This window comes from Callithrix jacchus, chromosome 4, assembly GCF_049354715.1.
Source record: "Callithrix jacchus isolate 240 chromosome 4, calJac240_pri, whole genome shotgun sequence".
NCBI classification, from domain to species: Eukaryota; Metazoa; Chordata; class Mammalia; order Primates; family Cebidae; genus Callithrix; species Callithrix jacchus.
Genome location: NC_133505.1, coordinates 123,031,370 through 123,046,357, shown reverse-complemented (window position 1 = coordinate 123,046,357; position 14,988 = coordinate 123,031,370). Strand labels below are relative to the sequence as shown.

General features: G+C 37.5%; 1 protein-coding gene across 2 annotated transcripts in view; it reads right to left on the bottom strand.

Annotated features, from left to right (window-relative positions):
- The window catches only part of KPNA5 (karyopherin subunit alpha 5), a 61,428-nt gene that overhangs the window by 21,034 nt on the left and 25,406 nt on the right, over nucleotides 1-14,988 (bottom strand). For both annotated transcript variants that reach the window (XM_002746894.7, XM_035296562.3), the window contains exon 8: nucleotides 6,142-6,241. In XM_002746894.7, coding sequence (XP_002746940.4) covers nucleotides 6,142-6,241 — 100 coding nt within the window. The remainder of the gene's footprint in view (nucleotides 1-6,141; nucleotides 6,242-14,988) is intronic.

Here is a 14,988-nt window from a genome sequence, read left to right as displayed (position 1 = left end):
AGGGGATCATCTGACCAGGCATGTCATTCACGTAGCCTCAAAAAAAAGTGGCCCTCCCATCTTAGCTTTTTAATATGCAAAAGTAGGGCACCATGATGTTGTATACATGTGGGAACAGGTGAGGGTGGCCATGTTGCCAGGCACGTGTTGGGGCAAGGAAAAGATGACAGGAATCACAGTGTTTAGGTAGACCCAGTTTTTAATGGCCAGTATTTGCATTTTAAAGCCTGCTGGCCCAGCTCTAAGAGCCAGGGCTGTCCTGCTAGACAAGAAATGTTTCTGGAGCTGCTTTAAAAGAAGTAAAAACTTCCAAAGGACCCCCTTTCCTCTCTATCTGCCTAAAATAATCTCTTAATTCCTACAACATAAACACTGAGTTTTGGCTTTCATAATGTGGAAATATTCATGCCCTTGATGAAGCAGTTTCAATGAATTAACCAAGGAAAAATCCCGACTGGAGTAAATTCAAGAAAGAATGCAAGGAGAGAAAGTGGACAATGCAAGAATAAATTCAGAATTTTGCTGCAAAATGAAGCAAAGCAATAGGGTGTTACTTAAGGAAACTGATAGGGATTCTCAGGCGCCAAGAGAAGAATTACAATGAGGTAAATAATTGCATATTTTTATTGTAATGACAATGAGTTAGAGGAGAGGAGAAAAACTGACAATCCTGGAGAGAAAATTGCTGGAGTGATGACCGTAAATAGGGAGAGAAAAAACTATACAGTATAATGCAGAGGAATTAACTTTATAAAGGAGCTTGTAAAAAGTAATCAATAGTGACATGAAAGTATAATAGATAGGTACAAATAACCATACGATGACAAATGTAATGGTAATCTATAGAAGTTCTCTTTTGATTGTTTCAGTTTTCTCAGTGAAATAGAAAGTAATGTCATAAGCTGAGAGTGAGGATAAAAGAGAAAGAAACAGAGGTAGTAGGACAAAAAACAAAATAAGAAAAAGCTTCTTAACTAACAATCCTTTTTCTGCAATGTGTCAATTAATGTGTATTAAACAATATAAAATAATGTGAATCAGTCTGAAATTCAGATTACTATATGAATTTAGTAATTCATATAGTAACTTTTGAAAGTGGTTTGTGTTCCATGAAACATTTCAATTAAATTAACAGCTTCAGGGCATGGGAATGCAGAGGCACCCTGGTGTAGCAGGTGGTGGGTATGGACCAAGCAACCATGGGGGGAGTCAGAAGAGCCTTAGTGCAGGGTGGCACTGGGTATAAAAGAAGTGTCTGGTGAGAGATGGTAACAGGTAAGACTTGATTTCCTCATCTGTGAAACAAGGGAATCAATAATACTGCCTCATGGGGTTGTGCAGAGGATTCAGTAATGTGCTGGTAGTGCACACAGTCAGTCACAGAGGCTGCTGTTAGTGGAAATAGCTGCTGTTAGTGGAAACACTTACATTTCTTACTAATTTATGCCCATAACCTCACTCTCAGGTCAGTATAACTTCTTACTCTAACAAATAAGAAAATGAAACCAAGAGGAAAAGTGTTATGCCCATTGTCACATGACTAGCAGGTGCATTTCTTCTCTTCCTTCTTATCACAAGAGAGCAAAGCACCTCTTGAGAAATAAGAAGCCATCTTCCGGAACAAGATCTCACGTAGAAAAGAACCACTACACATGAGAGTAAATTACTGAGCAGAGGCAATAGCTCTCAGAAAGGAGTAGATCCTAGATTTGCACATACTGATCAGAATGAGTAAGGTTGAGATGATGTTGACACATCCAGAATCTATGGCATGGAGAAGATATATACCTTCAGAGATTTCTACATTTTTCCAAGATTAGAAGAAAATCAAAGAAATCCTATGGATTTTGGATATAACTGTGGGCTTCACCCAGAAGTAGTGCAACATTTGGACCTTGTCAGAGGACTCTCTACAAGGATGTTATGCTAGAGAACCACAGATACCTTATCTCAGTGGGATATTGTATCCCTAAACCAGAAGTGATCTTCAAGTTGTAACAAGGAGAGCAGCCATGGATATTATACAAAGAGCCCCCAGGCCAGAGATGCCCAGATCATCCAGAATCAAAAAGGAAAAAGAGCAAGACAAACTTCATTTTACGACAATAGAGGCTATCTGAAACCACGAATCAATACAAGTGGAAATGCATTAGGCAAAGAGTCTTCTGTAGAGTTTTAACTCCCTTACATTGCTGGACTGCATCAGCCAGCCTCTCTCTAGGCAGCTGGTGGGAAAGCCAGAGACTCCATGGGAAGTCCAGCAACTTGGGCACTGCAGTATCTCTGTTAAGTCAGCAAAACACTAAGTGCTCCTGAGTTTGCAGTTGCAGCAGTGCCAACCCCAGTGACCTGGCTTCATGACTACTAATAGAGCAAGTCATCACTAAGGCTACTCCGTCAAGAAAGGAGTGACAATCTCGGTTGATGCATAAACTGAGTTTGATACATGTGTAAAATGCTTGTTCATAAGGAGTTCTTTTGTTAGGCTGACATTGCTCTGTCCATTTTACTAAGTAAAACTCATGCAATGTCAAAGCTCTTATCTTTTGAATCTGAGTAATCAAAAAGAAACCAGCATAAAATGCCTCACAAAACTATTACAAGAATAGAGTGGTGAAAAAGATTAGAAAAAGAAAAATAGAAGATGATGAAACATCACCTGATCAAAGTGGATATAAAGTAGATAAATAATTGGATCAAATATTAAAACATGAATTTCAAAAAGGACTAACTGTATTGATTGCCTATGTGATATAAGAGTTCATGAAAAATGTCAAGATGATAGCATTTAATTCATTTAATGAACTGCATTATGAGATGTTGAACTCAGAAAAGAATTGGAAGAGAAAATAAGAATCACAGTAAAGAAAGCAAATTGGAAAAATTCCAAAGAACAGGTACTGCTGAAATTAGATTAGAAATAAATGAGAAGAGGGAACAAGAAGAAACTGAAGAAAATAAAAGGTTAAGAATGCATAAATAAGAGTGTATAAAAGACATTCCACATATATACTATATAGTTCATTTCCCAAAGTAGATAATCAAAGAAATGAAACCATTACTTAAAATATTCCAAGAGTACTTTTTGGGGAAAAGAAGGCATAATTGAATCTACATAAAAAGACAAACCATCCCTCAGGAAGGCAGACCAAAAAGGATCAACCTCATGATATGCCTTAATAAAGTTACTAGATGTCAAAGATAAAGAATTAATCTGACAGCCAGTCAATATAAGAAAAAAGTTCAGCTGACCTCAGGCTTTACCATAACAAAATTTGCTAAACAAAACTGCTAAAATTCAGGAAATCAATTCCTACAAAATCTTTAAAGAGTAAAATTAAGTACTTTATACCAGATTAAAGAGTGACTCGCCGGGCACGGTGGCTCAAGCCTGTAATCCTAGCACTTTGGGAGGCCGAGGCGGGCCGATCACCAGGTCAAGAGATCGAGACCATCCTGGCCAACATGGTAAAACCCCGTCTCTACTAAAAATACAAAAGTTAACTGGGTGTGGTGGTGTGCACCTGTAGTCCCAGCTACTCGGGAGGCACAGGCAGGAGAATTGCTTGAACCCGGGAGGCGGAGGTTGCAGTGAGCCAAGACTGTGCCACTGCACTCCAACCTGGCATCTGGCAACAGAGCGAGAGTCTGCCTCAAAAAAAAAAAAAAAAGTGACTCTTGGCCAGGCATGATGGTTCATGCCTGTAATCCTAGCACTTTGGGAGGCCAAGGCAGGCAGATCAACTGAGGTCGAGATCAGCCTGGCTGACATGGTGAAACCCCCATCTCTACAATACAAAAATTGGCTGAACACACACTTCTCAAAAGCAGACATAAAAGCGGCCAAAAAACATGAAAAAATGTTCAACATCAATAATCACCAGATAAAGGCAAATCAAAACCACAGGACATACCATCTCAGAATGGCTAGTATTAAAAACACACACACAAAAATCAGTCAGAATGGCTAGTATTAAAAAAAAAAAAATCAGTCAGAGTGACTAGAATTAAAAACACAAAAAAGCAGCTGGCGAGGCTGCAAAGAAAAGGGAATGCCTATACACTGTTGGTGGGAATGTAAATTAGTTTAGCCACTGTGGAAAGCAGTTTGGAGATTTCTCAAAGAACTAAAAACAGAACTACAATTTGGCTCAGCAATCCCATTACTGGATATATGCCCAAAGGAAAATAAATCATCCTACAAAAAAGACATATGCACTCATATGTTCATTGCAGTACTATTCACAATAGCAAAGACAAGGAATCAACCTACAGGCTCATCAGTGACGGACTGGATAAAGAAAATGTGGTTTATATATACCATGGAATATTATGCAATCATAAAAAAGAACACAATCATGTCCTTTACAGTAACATGGATACAACTGGAAGCCATAATCCTAAGCAAATTAATGCAGGAACAGAAAAGCAATGTTGTCACTTAAAAGTGGGAGCTGAACATTGGGTACAAACGAACATAAAGATAAGAATAACAGACACCATGCACTACTAGAGGGGATTAAAGGGAAGGGAGTAATGTGTCAAAAACCACCTAATGGGTACTATGGTCAATACTTGAGTGACAGGATCATTCATATCTCAAACCTCAGTGTCATAAAATACACCTATGTAAGAAATCTGCACATGTACCCCCTGAATCTAAAATGAAAGTTGTAAGTTATTTTTTTAAAAGACCACTTGAAAGATCCTTGTGCACCTCGTATTTTTTCCTCATATTATACAGAATCTAAATACTCATCACTTCCCCTTCTATTGTTAAACTACAAATCTTACAAAATACTTTTAAACTGAGTAAGGCCTTTACTGTAACATTATTGAATACCTTTTTTCCTTGGGAGCTGTAAAATATATTTTACTTAAAACGTTTTCTCTAAGATATATATCTATTAAACCACATTTCTGGTTAAAATTATAAATTTGTTCCCCATTTTATTTTCAGCATATTTTATAATACTTTAAATTAGCTTATGTACTTAACAACAAATATGGAACAGAATATGCATAGAAGCTTGAGAAGGTTTTATGAACTATGATTAAATACACAATATGCATGGGGTATAAGAGATATATGGGTCAGACACAGTGGCTTATGCCTGTAATCCCAGCACTTTGGGAGGCTGAGGCAGGCAGATCACCTGAGGTTGGAAGTTCAAGACCAGCCTGACCAACATGGAGAAACCCCAACTCTACAAAAATACAAAATTAGCCTGATGTGGTGGCATGTGCCTGCAATTCCAGCTACCCAGGAGGCTGAGGCAGGAGAATTGCTTGAATCCGGGAGGCGCACGTTGCAGTGAGCCGAGATCACACCATTGCACTCCAGCCCAGGCAACAAGAGCAAAACTCCGTATCAAAAAAAAAAGAGAGAGATAAATGGACTATGGTACAATGAGATTTTAACATAATGCCTGTGGTTTAGATGAAATGTGGCTAAATAATGAATTCTTAAAACTGGAATGGGAAAAGCATAAAGTCAGTATACTAGTTCATACATTACCTTTTGTGAATTAGAAATTTATTATTTTTTATCCCCATAAACTTTATCATTAGATCTTTCTCAAAGTTTAACCTTCTCTTAGTGCTAAAGTCATTGTGCCATTTTAGATACTAAATTCAAAAGAAGTAGAATGGTATTCTAAAAATTGACCCCCTTTCTACCTTCCTAAAAGCAACCTAAACAATAAAAGTAAACTGGGAATCAATTATCTGTATCTCTAGGGGCAAAATATTAGTAGATAGGGAAACAGATATCATAAGAGATAAAAGGTAAATGGAAAAGTACAAACGGCGAACCTAAAGGAATTATTTAATCTTTTAGGGAACTTACTTTCCTATAAATGAAAGAACTAGACTAGAAGATTTCTAAAGTCAATTCCTTGATACATAAATATCTGGTTGCAGTGACTGCCTGTGGGCATGGGAATTTAAGGTGTGGGAGGAAAAGTACAAGGGACACTTCCTTTATATTGAAAAGCTTTTGAATTTTATATATGTACAAACATTGTCTGGTCAATAAAGAAAACAATTATTAAACAAAAAGTGGAGTTCCTTCAACATCAAAAAGCTGTTATATATTTAAGTTTATAGAAACAGTTTTTAATCTGTGTATTTTATTCATACCTTACTAAAGTTTGGAGGAGGGTTTTTGCCTCTACATAAATTTGAGAGGGCCCATACAGCATTTCTTGTTGTTGTAAGTCTGTTTGAATTTGTTAATAACCTGCCAAGAAAAAGAAAAAAATAATTATCACTTTACATTCATTTTTCCTCTTTAGGTATCATAACATAAAATTTTTCTCCAATATATTTTATAAAATATTAAAAGTAGTAAAATAGGAAAAAAGAATCTAAAATTCATTATGCTTTCAGAAACAAAATAAGCATGTTGCAGTTCTATTTTCTAATGTTTTAATCTATAATCTGAATGGATTCTTAAAAGGATGTCATAATTTACTTATTTCTATATATGTTAAAAAGAATACTAATTTTTCAATCATGAAAATAATACATTATACGAATTCAGAAGGCAAAGAATACAACACTTTCAAATTATATGAAGATTACCGATTGACACGGAAAGTTCTTTTGTTGTGTTTTTAACAGAGTATGTATCTTAGTATTTTTTACCTGGTTTGCAATGAACCCTGGTATCTACTAAGAAACTGAGTATCTAAAATCAGAATTTTTCTTCTCAGCTCCTAAGGAGTTACTACTTATAGGTTTTCTTTTCAAAGCATAACTTTATGTTTTAGTTATTTATATTTAAACAGGAGAACCCCTAAAATAGTAGTCCTTGAAACTTATAGAGTTGTGGACCCCCTTGAGACCATAATGGATCCTTACCTCAGAAAAAAAGCACATACATCAAAATTTTGGCATACAATTTCAGAAATTTGTTAACCTCCTAAGGACCTCCACAAACCTGCTAGAAGTACAAAGAACCCAGGTTAAAAAAAAAAAATCCCTGTTTTAGAGTCACATAAGCAAAAAGGGTGCAGAATGGAACTCCAGGTGCTTGTTCCTCCCAGAAACACCAAAAACCTTGAAAATCTTGTCAGAATAAGAATCAAGTTTATTAGAACTTTGAAGACAGTCAAAAGTTTATAGCAACTAAGATAACTTTTAGCCAGGAAAGGGCAGAAATGTGGTAGGAAAGCTTTCTGGCATTTTAACTTATTCTTACGCAACCCTCTCCCCAGCCTAGCAGCAATCTTTGGCAGCTAGTTCCCACTGTGGTACTTGGTTCTGGAAGGAGTAGAACAGACCTTGTTTCCAAAGAATTGTGTTTGTCCGTTCTGACCTATTTGGAGGCTCCACGAAAAACTGATGCAAAGGACTTCCCTTTGTTTTGCATAACCGGGAATTCTGTCAGGGTAGAAAGTGCTTTGCAAAAAAGGAATGGTTCTCAAAGACATTAAAAGGTAAATGAATGAGATGTTGAAACCTGAGCAAAAGATACAGTTGAGGCAAACAAGAGACACATTGAAAACCTGGCTGGAAAGGTGAAAAATAAGATACCTGGGCTATGAGGGATGTGAAAAGCTCCCACATATCAGACAATCTGAAGGCCCATGCACATGCCCAGTGCAGAGTCCACAATCAGAAAAAACATGAAGAGATCTATGTTTTCACTTCTAGTTTTCCTTTAGGCTTAGCTCGAGCAGGGAGTAAAGTAGTGCTAAGTCAGAGCTATAATCAGCCTGACTAAGCATTGAAGAGGTGCCTCAACACAGAGCCAATCTCTAAAAATCTGGAGACTTTTCTTTTATTTTTGGCTCCAGATATTTAAGGCTCTCTCTGCTGTCAAGCCACTAGCTAACCACTGAGTTAAGGGAAAAGAGATTTCAGAGACCATGCATGACAAAGAAACACGCTTTATAAAATTAATTTCACAAGTCCCCAAATAAATAACTACAACAAGCAGCAACACCAAAACCTAGAGAGTGGAAAATCTGACTTCCTTAGTTACCACAGTTACAATAACCAGTCCAGTTTTTCAACAAGAAATTATGAGGCATGCAAAGATATTTTAAAAGGGTGGTCCATTAACAGTGAAATACATAAATTAAATTTTCCCTGAGAAACCACAGATATTGGATTTACTATGTGAACATTTTAAATCTATTGTCTAATATGCTCAAAAGAGCTAAAGGACCTATGCACAAAAAAACACTAAAGAACACTAGAAAAACAATGTCTTGGCCGGGCGTGGTGGCTCACGCCTGTAATACCAGCACTTTGGGAGGTCGAAGTGGAAGGATCACAAGGTCAGAAGATCAAGGACATCCTGGCCAACATGGTGAAACCCCGTCTCTACTAAAAATACAAAAATTAGCTGGGCATGGTGGCATGCACCTGTGGTCCCAGCTACTAAGGAGGCTGAGGTGGAAGAATCGCTTGAACCCAGGAGGCAGAGGTTGCAGTGAGCCAAGATTGCATCACTGCACTCCAATCTGGTGACAGAGCAAGACTCCGTCTCAAAGAAAAAAAAAAAGAAAAACAATGTCTCAAAAAATACAGAATCATCACTATGGAAACCGACATTATAAAATGGAACTAAATAGGAATTATGAAGCTTTAAGTATAAAACTAAAATTAAAAATTCACTAGAGGGGTATGACAGCAGATTGAGCAGGGATAATAAAGAATCCACAGCCCAAAGATAGGTAAATTGAAATTATTCAAACTGAGGAGAAGAAAAAGAATGAAAAGAAATGGACACAGTCTAAGAAAGCTGTAAGACACCATCAAGCATAACAATATATGCATAATGGAAATACAAGAAGAAAAGGAGCAAAGGAATATCTGAAGAAATAATTACTGAAAACTTTCCCAATTTGATAAAAGAAATTTATCTACACATCCAAGAAGCTAAATAAACTCTAAGGATAAACTCAAACAGATACACACCAAGATTCACTGTAATCAAATTATCAAAAGACAAAAGACAGAATCTTGACAACAAAAAGAGAGAAGTGACCCATAGTGTACAAAGATTGCTCATAAAGATCAGTAGCTGATTTCTCACCAAAAACCATGAAGGACAGAGGCAATGGGATAACATATTTAAAGTGCTGAAGAAAAAAAAAAACTCTCAACCAAGACTTTGATATCTGGCAAAACAATCCTTCCAAACAGAAAGTGAGATTCCCACAGGAGCGAAAGCTGAGGAAAGGCATCACTAGCAGACTGGCTTTACAAGAATAGCTAAAGAGAATCTTTTATGCTGAAATGAAAGGGCAATAAACAACAATACTTCAAAACCATACAAAGAAATAAATACTGCTAAAGATAACTATATAGGTTAACTCTAAGAGATAGTATTATGGAATTTTGGGTTTGGAATTTCTCTTTTTTTCCCTATATGATTTAAAAGAAAAATGCAAAAGGCCAAGGCAGGTGGATCACAAGGTCAGGGAATCGAGACCATCCTGGCTAACACAGTGAAACCCCATCTCTATTAACACAAAAAATTAGCCAGGTATGATGACACATGCCTGCAGTCCCCGCTACTCGGGAGGCTGAGGCAGGAGAATCACTTGAACCCGGGAGGTAGAGGTTGCAGTGAGCCTCTGCAGATTGTGCCACTGCACTCCAGCCTTGGCGACAAAGTGAGACTCTGTCTAAAAAAAAAAGTATCACTTATACACTTACATGTTCTCACAAGAGTGCCCAAAAATATACAAAGCAAAAGCTAACAGAATTAAAGTGAGAAAAAGACTGCTGTGCAATGAAAATATGAGAGTGTAATATGCTGCTTGAAATAATAGATAGAACTTCTAGGTAGATAATAAGAAAATAGAGGACTTCAGCACTATATACCAACTAGATATAACAGACATCTAGACAACATGCCACTCAATAATAGCAGAATATATATTTTTCTCAAGCACACATTCAACATTCTCCAGGATACATTTTATGTTAGATCACAAAACAAATCTAATAATTTTTTCTCTTTTTTTTTTTTTGAGACAAATTCTCACTAGAGTGCAGCAATGAGATCTCAGCTCACTGCAACCTCAGCCTCCTGGGCTCAAACGATCTTTCCACTTCAGTCTCCTGAGCAGCTAAAACTAAAGGCATGCACCACCACACCCAGCTTTTTGGTATTTGTGCAGAGATGGGGTTTTGCCATGTCGTCCAGCTGGTCTTGAACTCCTGAGCTCAAGTGACCCACCTGCCTTGGTCTCCCAAAGTGCTTGGATTACATGCGTGAGCCACCATGCCTAGTTCTGATAATTTTTTTTTTTTTTTGAGATAGAGTCTCACTGTCACCAAGGCTGGAATGCAGTGGCGTGATCACCTCTCACTGCAACCTTTGCTTCCAGGATTCAAGCAATTCTCCTGCCTTAGCCGCCTGAGTACCTGGGATTATGTGCATGTGCCACCAAGCCCAGCTAATTTTTGTATTTTTAGTAGAAATGGGGTTTCACCATGTTAGCCAGGCTGGTTTCAAACTCCCTGCCTCAAGTGATTCACCTGCCTTGGTATCCCAAAGTGCTGGGATTACAGACGTGGGCCACTGTGTCTGGCTTTGGCCCTGAAAATTTTTTAAAAAGTGAAATCATAAGAAGTATCTTCTCTGACAACAATGAAATGAAACTAAGAATATAGAGAAAAAACTAGAAAATTCAGAAATATGAGTAGAGTAACACACTCTTAAATAACCAGTGAGTTAAAACACACACACACGTGCATGCAGATACACACATACACACACACAGAAAATACTTTGAGATAAAAATGAAAACACAATAAAACCTAAGGGATGTAGTGAAATTCATACTCAGGAAAAAAAATTATAGTTATTAACACCCATATGAAAAAAGATCTCAATCTTCCACCTTCAGAAATTAGAAAAAATAGAGTAAATGAAACTCATAGCTAGCAGGAGAAAGAAAATGAAGTTAAGAACAGAGATAAAATACAGAATAGAAAACCACTACAGAATATCAACTAAACAAAAATGCAGTTCTTTGACAAAAAAAATTAACAAAAAGAACAAGACTTTACTAGATGGACAAAAGGAAAAAGATTCTATTACTACAATTAAGAATGAAAGTAGAGACATTACTAGCATTTCAACAGTAAAAAGAATTTTATGAGAATACTATGATCAAAAGCCAAGAAACTGGATAAGCTAGAAGAAATGAAAAACTTAGAAACATAAAAACTACCAAACTGACTTAGAAAACCTGGGCCAGAAACTACCAAACTGACTTAAGAATAGAAAATCTGGTCCCGGCGCAGTGGCTCACACCTGTAATCCCAGCACTTTGGGAGGCTGAGGCGGGTAGATCAGGAGGTCAAGAGATCGAGACCATCCTAGCCAACATGGTGAAACCCCATCTCTACTAAAAATACAAAAATTAGCCGGGCGTGGTGGCACACCCTGTAGTCCCAGCTACTCAGGTGGCTGAGGCAGAAGAATCACTTGAACCTGGGAGGCAGAGGTTGCAGTGAGCCAAGATTGCATCACCATGCTCCAGCCTGGTGACAGAGCAAGACTCCATCTCAAAAACAAAAACAACAAAAATACAAAATCTGAATAGAACTGTAACCAGATACTGAATTTTAATCAAAAACTTCCCAAAAAGAAAAAGTCCAGCATCAGATGGCTTCACTGATGAATTCTACCAAACATTAATGAATAATGCAAAAAACAGGAGAACACTTAAAATAATGGAAAGAATGTAATTGGATTATTTGCATCTCAAAGGATAAAAGCTTGAAGGGATAGATACCCCATTCTCCATGATGTGCTTATTTCATATTGCATGCCTGTATCAAAACATCTCATCTACGCCATAAATATACACACCCTACTTTGTACCTGCAAAATTTTAAAAAAAATAAGAGAACACTTCCTCATCAATTCTACAAGGATAGCATTACCCTGATACCAAAGCCAAAGACATCGAAACAAAAGTTACAGCCAATATTTCTTAGGAATATACATGCAAAAATCCTCAACAAAATTCTAGGAAACTGAATCTAGCAGCTTATACTATGACCACATGGCATTTAACCAAGGAATAAGGGAGGTTCAATATACAAGTATCAATCAAAATAATAAATTACATTAATATAATGAATTAAAAAAACAAGTAATCATCTCATTGGATGTAAAAAGTATTTAAAAGAACTCGACATCCTTTTATGATAAAAACACTAAACAAAATAGAAGGAACCTACCTCAACATGGTAAAAGGCATTTATCAAAAACCATAGCTAACATCACACTGAATGGTGAAAGAGTCAGTTTTTACTTTGAGATAAGAAAGAAGATGAAGATATCATTTTTGCCACTTCTAAATAATATTGTAATGGAAGCTCTATCCAAAGGAATTGTGCAACAAAAAGAATCAAGACAGCCAAATTAAAAAGCAAGAAATGAAACTATCTTTTTCTTAAATTGTACTTTAGATTCTGGGGTACATGTGCAGATCATGCAAGACTGTTGCATAGGTACATTCATGGCAAGGTGGTTTGCTGCCTCCATTCCCCCATCACCTATACCTAACATTTCTCCCCATGTTATCCCTCCCTACCGTCCCTCCCAGAAACTATCTTAAAAAAAAAAAATTAGAGATGGAGTCTTGCTATGTGGCACAGGATAGAGTGAGGTGACGATTTACAAGCATGATTACAGTACGCTACAGCCTCAAACTCCTGACCTCAAACGACCTCCCTGCTCAGCCTCCCAAGTATCTGGGACTACAAGCATGTGCCACCATACTCAGCAATAAAACTATCATTATTGACAGATGATATGATCTAATATATGGAAATCCACAACAATCCACAAAAAAAAAAAACTATTAGTGCTTATAAATTCAACAAAGTTGCAAGATACAAGATCAACACACAGGCCAGGTGTGAAGGTTCACAGTTGCAATGCCCAGCGCATTGGGAGACCAAGGCAGGTGGTTTACTTGAGGCCAGGAGTTCGAGACCAGTCTGGCCACATGGTGAAACTCTGTCTCTACTAAAAATACAAAAATTAGCCAGACCTGGTGGTGCATGCCTGTGAGCCCAGCTACTTGGAGGCTGAGGCACAAGAATTGCTTGAACCCAGGAGGCAGAGGCTGCAGTGACACAAGATCACACCACTGCACTCCAGCCTGGGCGACAGAGCAAGACCCTGTCTCAAAAAATAAATAAATGAAAGATCAACACACAAAAATGAACTGTATTCCTGAGGGAATGTGTTCTCATTCCAGGGTCCACAAGGGGGCATAGTTTTAAGGGCAAGAACTTCCCAGCGCCATGCCCACCTCCCATCTCTCTCCATCTGGGAGATTTAATGGTTTATGTTTAAACTTTGCAGGTGCAGGAAAGGGTCAAAAGTCAATCACTCCAGAAGTTCTAAGGAACTCCTTTCTTGTAAATCACTCCTCAGCTAATGCAAAAGAAAAGAAATCATAACAGTCTCTCAGACCACAGTGCAATCAAGTTAGAACTCAGAATTCAGAAACTAACTCAGAACCGCACAGCTTCACGAAAACTGAACAACTGGCTCTTGAATGTTGACTGGATAAACAATGAAATGAAGGCAGAAATAAAGATGTTCTTCAAAACCAGCGAGAACGAAGACACAACATACCAGAATCTCTGGGACACATTTAAAGCAGTCTCTAGAGGAAAATATATTGCAATAAATGCCCACGTGAGAAGCAAGGAGAGAATCTAAAATTGACACCCTATCATCAAAATCGAAAGAGCTAGAGGAGCAAGATAAAAAAAAACTCAAAACCTCGCAGAAGACAAGAAAATAACTAAAATCAGAGCAGAACTGAAGGAGATAGAGACACAGAACTGAAGGAGATAGAGACCCTTCAAAAAATCAATAAATCCAGGAGCCGGTTTTCAAAAAAGATCAACAAAATAGACAGACCACTACCCAGATTAATAAAAAAGAAAAGAGAGAAGAATCAAACAGATGCAATAAAGAACGATAAAGGGATATCACCACAGATTCCATAGAAATTCAAACCATTATCAGAGATTATTACAAACAACTCTATGCACATAAACTAGTAAACCTGGAAGAAATAGATAAATTCCTGGACACTTGCATCCTCCCAAGCCTAAACCAGGAAGAAGTCAAAACCCTGAATAGACCAATAACAAGGTCTGAAGTTGAGGCGGCGATTAAGAGCCTACCACCCAAAAAAAGCCCAGGTCCAGATGAGTTCACAGTCAAATTCTACCAGACATACAAAGAGGAGCTGGTACCATTCCTTCTGAAACCATTCCAAATAATCTAATAAGAGGGAATCCTCCCCAAATCATTTTACAAGACCAACATCATCGTGTTACCAAAACCTGGCAGAGTCTCAACAAGAAAAGAAAACTTCAGGCCAATATCCATGATGAACATAGATGCAAAAATATTCAATAAAATACTGGCAAGCCGATTGCAACAGCACATCAAAAAGCTTATCCACCATGATCAAGTAGGATTCATCCCAGGATGCAAGGCTGGTTCAACATATGCAAGTCTATAAACGTAATGCACCACATAAACAGAACCAAAGACAAAAACCACATGATTATCTCAACTGATGCAGAGAAGGCCTTTGACAAAATTCAACAGCCCTTTATGCTAAAAACCCTCAATTAACTAGGTATTGATGGAACATATCTCTAAATAATAAAAGCTATTTATGACAAATCAACAGCCAATATCATACTGAATGGGCAAAAACTGGAGGCATTCCCTTTGAAATCTGGCACTAGACAAGGATGCCCTCTCTCACCATTCCTATTCAATATAGTACTGGAAGTTCTAGCCAGAGCAATCAGGCAAGAAAAAGAAATAAAGGGTATTCAAATAGGAAAGGAGGAAGTCAAATTGTCCCTATTTGCAGATGACATGATTGTATATCTAGAAGATGCCAACATCTCGGCCCAAAATCTCCTGAAACTGATAAGCAACTTCAGCAAAGTCTCAGTATACAA